Genomic DNA, 11957 nt, shown 5'->3' with positions numbered 1-11957 from the left:
TAACTCTTCATTCTCATTTATTACACATATTTTACATCAGTTGAAGTTGTGTGTTTTAAGTGATTTTTCATGTAAGCCACTTTTAAAAAAAAGTCATGTCTTCAACAACCATGCATAAGATTTATTATTTCATTTACAAGCAAAGCACATCTAGATATCACAGACGATGGCTAACTCCAGTAAAAGGAATAAAATGCATCCTATAGCAATTTGTCATGTAGGTAGCACCAAAGGTAACATCTCCAAAATATTGTTATGCAACTCGTGATCTAGCGTTTTCCCAAAAGCAATTTTTTGCATCCATTTTCATTGACTTCGATTGGGAATATGGATTTTGCATTGGCTCTCAAAAAAAAAAAAAAAAAAAATTATACATTCTTTGTGCATCTCATTTTTCCAGAAGAATTCTTTTGGTTGCCCAAATAAGTTCGAACATCATTAGCAATACAACCAACAGTATAGTCACCATCGGATTCTTTACTCAAGGACGTCACCATCGGATTGGATTCTTTACTCAAGGACGACATTATTTTCCTTCAAGGTACAACAAACTCATTAAATGTATCTTTAAGACATTTTTTGGGCACATCACTCTATGTCTACAAAGAAAACTTGTACTTATAGGAGTAAGGAACTCATGATTATGCTCAATTTAAACTCAGCATTACTTTACATCATATCCTTGTTTCTACGGGCTCCATATATATATATAACTATATATATATATATATTTGATAACTATTACAATGAAATCTTTCCCTTAAACAAACATAATCTATTCCAATTGGCAATTAATGACTTGTCTTTAGAGACAAAACCAGGAAATTTTATGGGAGGGTCAGCTAATTTTTTTTCCTTTGGTTCTTTAGAATTTTTTTATTAAAAAAAAATTTGGTCCTTTTTTATGAACTAAAGACTAGTAAGGGCCAAAAAAAGTGGGCATTTGAAAAAAAATGAAAAAAAAATAAAAAAAAAATAAAAAAATTACTGCATATGGCCCAAAGAAATTAAGAATATGGCCAAAATTCCTAGGCAATTTTATATCATTTTGATCTTCTACCATTTTTTCATCAACACGTAAATCTTCAATAAAATCATCACAACATGAGATTGTTTTAAGTTCTTTACTATTATAACTCATCTTAAGGATCCTGCAAGAGAAATTGTAATGAAGGATGAAAAATAAAGAGTTAAATCTTTTAGTTTTATTTAGATTATCGGTTTTATTTAGGTTATGAGTATTTAATTTTTATATTTTAATTTATTTTGTAATTTAATAATGAGTTTGGCCCAAAGTCAATCAAATCAGGGTTACGGTCTTTCTTATCTATTTAAGTGAACTATTGTGACAATTTAGAAATAAATAAAAAGTTATATTTTATAGGTGAAATCTCTTTTAGTTTTTTCTTTTGTTTTTTTCCACCTCTTTGAGATCGATGATCGGCCACCCAATTTGAATATTAAGAGTTGCATGCATATGGGATTGCGGAGACCTGAATCTGTAACAAAAGGTTGAAATTCAAGTCGTCTTCTCCGTTATTGAGAAAGTCACAGCCAGAATAATTGATTAATATATTGATATTTTGAGTCAAACAAAGAAAATTATTTGCTTTAGAAGAAAAAAAACACAAAGGTTGTTCTCCACTCCTTGACTTTTAGTAGTGGGAATACACGACCAAGTTACCAACTGTATATATGTTCCATGTCAAGCCATCAATGATTAGTTGATAAATAATGATGCTTAGCCACGTGATTAATGAGTTACATCCTTTGATTAAACAAAATTCAACATATATATTTGACCAAACTGTTGTCTAAAATGGTTAATCAAATGATGTCAGCTGAGAATCCATGAAGATCTTAAATTATTAGTCACCATGCTCATGTGCACCAATTTTTTTAGCTGTTATTAACATGCCATCATTTTTCCGAAAATGATTTGCAATATTTGTTTTAAGGGATTTTATAAAAATAAGAAAAAATTACGCTCATCAAATTGTACCGTTCCGTTTTCAACTACCCATAAAACTATTGATTGAGTCAATGTCGCCTCAAATTAAAGATGAACAAAACAAAGTCGCACTTTTTGAATAATTAATTCTTAAAATTATCATGTAACCATGTATATTTACTTGTATATTATGAAAGAGTAATGTAACTCTTTAGTATTCCCATTTATCACACATATTTTACATCGGTTGAAGTGGTGTGTTTTAAGTAGTTTTTCATGTAAGCTACTTAAAAAAAGTAAAGTTTTCAACAACCATGTATAAGATTCACCGTTTCATTTACGAGCAAAGCACATCTAGATATCACATACTAGTGATGATAGTTAACTCTAGTCGAAGGAATAAAATGCATTTTATAGCAATTTGTCAAGTAGGTAGCATCAAAGATAACATGTCCAAAGTATTGTTATGCATCTCGTGATCTAGTATCTCCTCAAAAGCAATTTTTCATGCATCCATTTTCATCGACTTCGATTGTGAATCTGGGTTTTTGCTTTGGCTCTCAAAAAAATAATTATACATTCTTTGTGCATCTCTCTTTTCAAGAAGAATTCTTCTGGTATTGCTCAAATAAGTTTGAACATCTTTAACAATACAACCAACATTATAGTCACCGTCGGATTCTTTACTCAATGCCGACATTATTTTTCTTGGAGGTAAAACAGATTAATTATGTATTTATCAGATTTCTTTGGGCACGTGTTATCACTTTATGCCCACGAAGAAAACTTGTACTTTTAAGAATTGGGAGGTCATGATTATGCTCGAATAGGAACTATTAATTACATATAGTCCATCTTTATCATTGTTTTTTTTAAGCCCATCATTACTTTACATCTTATCATTGTTTCTAAGGGCTTCAGAATTATATAGATTTTCTTTTGATAATTCTTACAATGAAATCCTTCCCTTAATTAAACAAACATAATCTATTCCATTTGGCAATAAATAACTTGTCTTCCTTTGATCATCGAGTATCATTTATCCTAATGCTAAACCCTTTTGCATTGCATAAGCATTATAACATGTATGAGTATCTTCTAACTCGTCGAATTCCAAGTCAAAGCATGGTTTCAAAGGACCATTAAATCAACAAAAAAAACAAAAACAAAAGCTAAGAGTTGGTTGCTTCAAATCATTCCTAGACAATTTTATATCATTTTGATCTTCTACGATTTTATCATCAACATGTAAATCTTCAATAAAATTGTCCCAACATGATTTTTAAGTTTTTCACTATTATAACTCATCTTAAGGATCCTCAAAGAGAAATTGTGATACAGGATGAAAAATAAAGAGTCAAACAAGAAGCAAATCTTTTTTTAAAAAAAAAATTATGTATTTTGATTTTTGAGTGACTAAAATAGCCATTACTGATAGATATGCTTTTAAACTAAATACGGAGATTTCGAAAACACTTTTTAAAGATGTCAAAAACAAGCATTCATAAACTTCTAAATCTTATATTATCTCTACATTATTTAATATTCTTATATTATCAATTTTTTTTTTTTTTTTTTTAAATGTTTTCACTCACAAATCACAATCCACGTAAATATCTTTTCAAATCACGTTTGGGATTCCTTCGGTTGACTTCCTTCCTTTAGTCTAAGAGACCATCATGCCTCTTGTGTTTATGACGTCATTCGTGACGTATGAAATAACAACCCAGTTTAGCGGTGTCCCCACTAAAAGTTGAAACACTTATAGTGCCAACTGCCAAGTGAGCAGATCCTGTTGTGGTAACCACAAGGATCGACAAACCAGGTCTTGTTCTCATCAACATGTAAATCTTCAATAAAATTGTCCTAACATGAGATTATTTTTAAGATCTTCACTATTATAACTCGTCTTTAAGGATCCTCCAAGATAAATTGTGATGCAGGATGAAAAATAAAGAGTTAAAACTTTTTATTTAGATTATTATCGGTTTTATTTAGGTTATGAGTATTTAGTTTTTATATTTTAATTTATTTTGTAATTTAATAATGGGCTTGACCCAAATTCAATCAAATCATCTATTTAATTAAGTGAACTATTCTAACAATTTAGAAATGAATGAAAATTTATATTTTATGGGTGAAATACTCTTGTTAGAGATAAGACTTCTCTTTTTGAAGTGTGACTCTTCTTTCCTTTAGTGGTGAGACTTTGTCGAACTCCATTGGCGGATGAGACTTTTTTAAACATAAATTTATTTTTATTTTCTTGATTCATCAAATTGTCATAATATTCTTTCTCATATACATAAAAACAGACAGTTTTATGTGGACCGGTTAGGTTTGGAAGCAACTGCAATATCCAACCTAGGATGATTCAATTCTTATTCTTCTTTGTTTATATAATATTAATAGTTTTAAAACGTGCTTTCGTCTAGTGGAGGTAAATTGATCCAACTAGAAACCCATGCATATTTTAGCCTATTAAATATTTTTTAGGAAAGTCATTTTACAGGAAAATGTTTTACGATGAAAACATTTTTCAGCGTTTGGCACGAGCACGGAAAATTACAATTTTTATTTATTTTCATTTAATCATATTAACCTATAAAATGTAATTTTTATTCACAAGAATCACAACATAAAAATACTAATATACAATAATTTAAAAAATCAAACTAAAAATTATGTTTAATTAAAATATACAAATTAACTAACAATAATCATATAATTTCAATTTAAAAGAGTCATAAATAACATTCAACAATACATTTAAACTACCGATAAAAGTTCAATCATAAATATTACCAGGGCATAATTTTCCTTCAAACTGGGTTGAAGGAACTTTCTTCAACTCAGTCTATAAAAATGACATGTGTCATTTGAACATGTGAGATGCACATGTTTTTTTAATAGTATGGACAAAGTTGGAATAAATAATATTAAAAACTCATGTCTTTCTCCATGTGATTAAAAAAATGGACATATTTCATTTTTATATAATGGGTTGAAGGAAGTTACTCCAACCCAGTTTGGAAGAAAACTCTGTTCATATTACCATTAATTCAAATTCAACCACAAAATATTACAATATTTTCAAACTAATCAACATGATCACACAAACCGATCATATTACCATTAAAAGTGAATGAAGGGGTTGGAGTTGCCCACATCAGCTGAGAAAAAGACAAAGGGGTTGTTAAACCACTCCGACCAAAATAATTCTAAAAGTTACTTTTGTGTCCCTTAAAAAATGATGCTGCTTTTAAAATTATAATTTAATCAAAATTCAATAGTACTTAATCATAAGTTCAATGTTGATTTTAAGAGCCACATAATTCTTAGAGGAATACAAAAGAAACATGTAACATTACTCTTTCAACCTCCCATTCAAGGTGGTCGCATCACTCATTTACTTCTTTTTTATTATTATTATTATTATATTTTTTCATCTCGGCCACCGAGTTTGAATATTAAGAGTTACATGCATGCATATGGGATTGAGATACCCAAATATAGTAACAAAGGTTGAAATTCTAGTCGTCCCTTCCGCTATTGAGAAAGCCACCGCCAGAATATATAGATATTTTGCGTCAAAAACAAAGATAATTATTTGCTTAGAAGAAGAAAAAAAACACACAGGTTACTCTCCCATTCCTTGACTTCGTGGGAACACACAACCAACTAAGGTTTCCATACCAACTAGATGCATGTCCCATGTCAAGCCATCAATGATTATTTGAGAAATAAGATTAATGAGTTAATTGCCTCCTTTGATTAAACAAAATTCAACATATTACCTAAACAAATATTTGACCATAAATATGTACATACAGAACGTAAACCGAAGAATGGTTAATCAAATGATGTCGGCTGAGAATCGACGAAAATCTTAATTTATTCGCCACCATGCTCATGTGCACCAAATTGTTTTAGCTGTTTTTAATACGCCATCATTTTTCCGAAAATGATTCGCAATATTTGTTTTAAGGGACTTCGTAAAAATAAGGAAAAATTAAGTTCCCTAAGTTATACCGTTCCGTTTTCAACTACCCGTAAAACTATTAATTGAGTCAATGAAAGGCTCAAATTAAAGCCGAACAAAACAAAGTCGCACTTTTTCAATAATTAATGTCTTCACACGTTACGTTGCACTCATGTCAATACAGGTAATTAAATCTTCAACCTTTGCATGGCTCCAAAGTCCAAAATCCAAAGGTCCAAGAACTGAGTTGTCGACCAAGAGTCTCAAATCTTCTGGATTCAGGAAAGGCGACGCTGAAGTCAGCATCCCAACTTGGCAGGTCAAATTTTTCTGATAAAAAATTTCTACTCGAAGGTTGTTTTTTTTTTTTTAATACATTCTGATATTACATTTTCTTTCATTTGGGCAATTTTTGGTATATTTAAAGAATTAATTCGATGTTTTACCCTTTTTTTTTTTTTAATGAAGATTCCGATTTTGATTTATTCAAATCCAATTTATTTTTTATTATCTCAATTAGACCCAATGTATACTATTTACTTAACAAAGTTTTTCCACAAGTAATTAATTAACCCAGGGCAACCAAATGCTTTGAAAGTCAACTACGTACACGTGATAAGAAGCATCTAATTATCTACCTTCTTAAGATATTGGTTGACATTTTTTGTGGTTATTTTATTAGTTTGACATTCTTCGTCTTTTCTTTTTTCTTTTTCAGATTTTCATTTATAATTTAGATGATTTGACATCGATATATTTCCAACCAATAATCTAATACCGACATAATTTTTTTTGTTTTTTTTAATGTTTTCACTCACAAATCACAATCCACGTAAATATCTTTTCAAATCACGTGGATGGTGGGGTGGGTTAGTGTGGGTGGGATTCCCTCGGTTGACTTTCTTTAGTCTAAGAGACCAGCATGCCACTTGTGTTTATGACGTCATTCGTGACGTATGAAATAACGACCCAGTTTAGCGGTGTCCCCACTTAAAGTTTAGTGCCAACTGCCAAGTGGGCAGATCTTGTCGTGGTAACCACAAGGATCGACAAACCAGGTCTTCGCCTGTGCCCACGTACGGGATTTATGACAATAAATTCCCCAACACGTTTTTTGTTGGGCAGAAAGTAGAGCTAGCTTTCCACGTTACTGCTGCAATCCACCGTCCAAATTCTCTTGACGATCCAACGCCTTAACCCCTTCTTTACTTTTGACCGTTTAAAACCTTGACCCCTCGCCATCAATCCCTGCGATCATCTCCCCTTTTGACTTTCTATTTCCTCAACCTATATAAACCACTCCCTCACGTTTCTGTTCTCAAAAGCTCTCACAGGAAGCTTCAAATATTACTACAGTGCAAAATGAGTTGCAGCTCGGAAGAAAGTGGCGCAAGCACGTCGTCGCAGAAGAAATACAGGGGAGTGCGGCAGCGGAAATGGGGCAAGTGGGTGTCGGAAATCCGGGTCCCCGGAACGCAGGAGCGGCTCTGGCTCGGCTCCTACTCTACGCAGGAGGCTGCGGCGGTGGCGCGCGACGTTGCGTTTTATTGTCTGCACAGACCGTCGGCGTTGGACAAGCTTAACTTCCCGCTAATGTTGCCTTCGATTGTCCGGACAGACATGTCTCCGAGGTCGGTGCAGAAGGCCGCCTCCGACGCCGGTATGGGTATTGATGCCCAGTTGATCGGAAACAAGTTGCCGGAGAGTGAAGTGAAGCAGGATCAAGGTGGCGGTGCGGGTCATGGGTTGTGGGAGGATGTCGGAGACAATTGTACTGGGATGTCGGGATTTGGAAATGAGGTGAAAGAAGGAGAAGCTTTCAGCATTTCCATTGACGATTATCTTTGATCAGCATGCGCGCAGTAGTTTTTCCCATGTGTATATAAGTATATGTGGCTTCCATTCAAAACCAACGGCTCATTTTAGAGGTTTTTTTTATGGATAGCCTTTTAATTTCGAGTTCCACTAATATGTAGAAGTCTTGTTGACCTTTTTGTCGTCTCAAAAAGATATTGTAATGCAGTTTTCATTAATTAGAACAGAGCCTCTGCTCGGTGGTAGACCGTAGACCGCGTGGAGAACCAGTGAATGATATGCAGGCTTGAGAGTTGAGGCTGCAGATTGGTCCACCTCATCCATTGAGCCATTAAGATTAAAAGCTGTGGTTTAAATTTGTTGACTCCCTAACTTTGACCAACTTTATGGACCCGATAATTAAAATCTATATAAAAGTTAAAAGTAGAGCCCACACACAAATTCCGCCTCCTGGAACTTGCTCCTGCTTCATAGACTGGGCCCAATTTTAATTGTAACCTGAATAAGTGGTATATGTACGTGTAGCACAAGTGTCTTCACATTTATTAAACCCCTATTATTTATATATATATATTATGTGTACCAAATTCATCAGTTGGAATCATTGGATGATAGCTTATCAACCATTTGATCTATATATGTAAGATATTATGTGTACCAAATTCATCAGATTTGGAATCATTGGATGATAGCTTATCAATCATTTGATCTATATATGTAATATAAATCCGGAAATATAAAATTTCTATGCTGAATATCAGAAGTTCCCTTCATAAATATCCAGGTATATGACTTCTTTGACGTCATCGGGTTTTGTTATTTGGGGAAGGTAAGATTCAATGATCAAGTTTATTATCTTTTTATTAATTTAAATTTTTAGGATAAATTGCTAATTTGTTATATATATAGCCAAGGGCGGATCTACAGCCATTCGTCCCCCCCAAATTTTTTACAAATTTATTTAAAATATACCAGTTCTATAAGTTTGTCTTTCCAAAATAATATTTTTGTCCCATTTTAGTTCTTTTTTTTTTTTAAAAAAAAAAAAAAATAATAAAATAATAATAAAAAAAAATTGTGTCCCCTTTTATTTTATTTTTTCTAGTTTACCCCCTCTTTCAACATAAAAAACCTAAAATACCTCATTCATTTTGTTTCGCTTCTAACCAGAAGCTCAATTTAATTGATTTAAAATTCTGATTGAATATGTAAAAAGAAAAGTTAAATAGTTTGAGTTCTTTAAGTGACTTTTAACCAACTATCAGTTACCATTGTTTTGACTCGACTCTTGGCATTGTTATTTGAAGCTTCAGGGAATTGATAGAAAAAAAAAAGTATACACTCAAATGTATATAGAACATTTTTAGTTTATTTTACTAGTTATTTATACTATTGTGTGTTTGTGATGCCATGAAATTAAATGTAAGACTTCTATGCTTTTATTTGATATAAACACACACAATCATGCATATAATTAAAGAGATTATATCTATCTATATACTTTTGTATTATATAAGTCTATCCATCTCCCCTAAAAAAAAAAAAAAAAAATCGTCCCCCACACCATAGTTCCGCACCTGTATAGCTAGCTAGCTACCACATGAGAAGCAAATATCCGGAAAGAGCTAGCTAGGCATCATCCGACATTTATGTTTTTTTATTAAACAGAGTATAGAAATATCTGTACGTGACAAATTTCCAGCATAAAAAAACCGAATTATCTATTTATAGAAGGTACGAGGTACATGCATGCAAGGATGTAGGGGTTGTACGTGAAAGCATTTTTCATTCCCATTTGAGCTGCTGCTGCTGCTGCGGAGTGGAGAATTGGGAGTAGTGAGTGGGACTAGCAAGAAGCTGTTTCCTGGGAGGGGTGCCTTCAATTAGAGGCTTTGCAGAGTACTCCAGCTGCAGGGGCCTCCCCGTGCCCACCAGAGATGTTTTCCTCGCGCCATGCGAGGAAAGAAGAATTCGCAGCGTCCAATTCAGAACATTTGGTGCAAAAAACCTGTAGAGGAGGAATATATCATACCAGCTTGGAAACTTCACGTATGATTCTCCTTTGCATGCCCCAGATACTATCAGCCTTGCATACTCCTCCATTGATCCACCACTCACATGTACCTAAATTAAACAAAAACATTTATATATGCAAGGTTGTTTTTTATTTTTTATTTTATGCACAGATAACCAGGACATGCCTGATTAGATTTCAAGATACCGTGCAAAACATCCCCCATAAGGACTGGATAAAGTTCAGGCTTTCAACCACGGGCTTGCCCTAAGAAATTGTTTGCACTCAAAGAAGTTGAATAGATGCATGATGCTTCATGAGCTGGGCCGGGGCAGAACTAGAGTTTTATGTGTTGGGGGGACAAAACATCTAGAAAAATATATTTTATTGGGGGGGTGGGGGAATTTAGTGGTTCGGCCTCTGTTTATGAGGTACTAAGACCAACTGATTTACCACTTGAGCCATCCCTCCGATTCACATATATGATAATTAATTATGGTGCCTCAAATGATTTATATATATATATATATGAATTGAAAGGCATGATCGATAAAGAACTTACTTCTCTTTCTTCCTTCCATTGCATCTCAGCCCCCTCCTCTAGCATGAACTTGCCTCCAGTCATTTCACTCCCAATCCAACCATGTGTTGCGATTGTAACTCCAATGTCATCTTTCACTTCGAATCTCAGTGTCTCGTAGAAGTTTACAAGAGCTGCCTTGGCAGCCTAGAGGTTCACAACACAGAAAGAAAAGGAAAGCCAATAAACTCTCTCTGATTAAGGCAATTAAATGGCGTCCAGTCAGGGATGAAAACAGTTTAAACGTGGCCATAAACAAAAGAGACAATGAAAAGGACAAATCATGTTGGCCTCATCAATTATATTGTCGTGTTGAGTTGTGTTGTGTGTGCAAGCATACATTTTGATATGAAACACACGCTTAATCCCACATTTTTAAGAGCATTGAACTAGGTATATATAGCCACTTTTTAAAACCATTAAATAATATCAAACTCTCTAAATATTTTTCTACTTTTAATTAAATATTATTTTTTATTGATTAAACCAAATACCATGAAACTAACTTCAATGCCCAGCTGGGGTATATGACTTCAATTTTCATACTCAATGGAAATCAACCAAGTCTTAATTAATTAATCCATCACCAACTTGCCAATTGTCCTCACATGTGTAATAAAACACCCACACGCCCATCAAAAGTATAATATTCAAACTTATATCTAACCCAATTAGTGATTGGCAATGACTGTAATTTATAATATTTAAGTTGTGTTCAAATAGAGAGCAAAACTACCTAATTAATTATCCTCAACAGAAAAGAAAAAAGAATATATATATATATAAAAGCCATGCTTTGGTTCATGATACTCACAGCATACAAACTCATTCTTGGCAGAGGTAACCAGTTCTCCACTGATGCATTAACAATGACTCGACCATTGCTCTGGTGCAGGTAAGGTAAAGCAACAAATGTTGGATAAATATTTCCCCAAAAATTTATGTCCTGCAGGCCACAAAAATGTTAATTAATTACTGTAGTGGCAACTAAGAGCAAAAGTGCACACACTTTGTTAAAAGTAATTAATACTTTGAAGGATTAATATTATTAATTAGACAGAAGCTAGCTAGAACGTGTAATTATTACCAGCAAATGTGGAAACACAGATGTATCAGTCGCTTCCTCGAAGTAGAAAGTATGTCCCAGACTTGCTGTGTTTACAAGATGATCCACTGCAGAATTTGAGGTCAAAATATGAAGTAGTTAAAAATAGATAAAAGAGAATGCGACAGTAATTTTTGTATAAAACACAAGTTTATTTATCAATTCAATTATCCTTACGACTCCCACTATTAATCCACCTATACTAAAAGCCTTATTTATTTTTCTAAGCAAATGGGCAGGAGGGAGCATGAGTCGTGATCGTGGTAACACATGTCTATTGGGAATAGGGGCTAAACTGTGGGAACAATAGGCGTTCCCTTAAACCATAACCTGATCATGCAGCCCTACCAAAACATCAATAGTTCTCAAGGCAACTAATATTAATTAAATTTGTGTAAGTGATTTTTTATTGCGAAGAGTTGAACTCACATTTTAGTACGTGTCCAATTTCATGGGAATTTCCTTAAGATCGACCACTAAACCACGGCTATGGTGAAGAAAGCCTTCTTA

The 11957-nt window shown here is 33.4% G+C and overlaps 2 protein-coding genes across 2 annotated transcripts; one reads left to right on the top strand and one right to left on the bottom strand.

The window, feature by feature from the left end:
- The first annotated feature begins 7272 nt into the window (after window positions 1-7272).
- Window positions 7273-7988, top strand: LOC132183211 (ethylene-responsive transcription factor ERF020). Its single transcript, XM_059596613.1, has one exon. The coding sequence runs from the start codon at window positions 7296-7298 to the stop codon at window positions 7779-7781; it is 486 nt and encodes a 161-aa protein (XP_059452596.1). The 5' UTR covers window positions 7273-7295; the 3' UTR covers window positions 7782-7988.
- A 1368-nt stretch (window positions 7989-9356) lies between these two features.
- LOC132182039 (11-beta-hydroxysteroid dehydrogenase-like 5) lies at window positions 9357-11546 on the bottom strand (the record flags this gene model as incomplete). The annotated part of the gene is made up of 4 exons (XM_059595248.1): window positions 9357-9872; window positions 10325-10489; window positions 11157-11288; window positions 11430-11546. Coding segments are annotated over 4 exons (753 nt in total), but the record flags the coding sequence as incomplete, so codon positions are not given.
- Between the last annotated feature and the right edge of the window lie 411 nt (window positions 11547-11957).

Source organism: Corylus avellana, chromosome ca5 (assembly GCF_901000735.1).
Source record: "Corylus avellana chromosome ca5, CavTom2PMs-1.0".
Taxonomy (NCBI): domain Eukaryota; kingdom Viridiplantae; phylum Streptophyta; class Magnoliopsida; order Fagales; family Betulaceae; genus Corylus; species Corylus avellana.
This window is presented reverse-complemented; position numbering and strand designations above follow the sequence as displayed.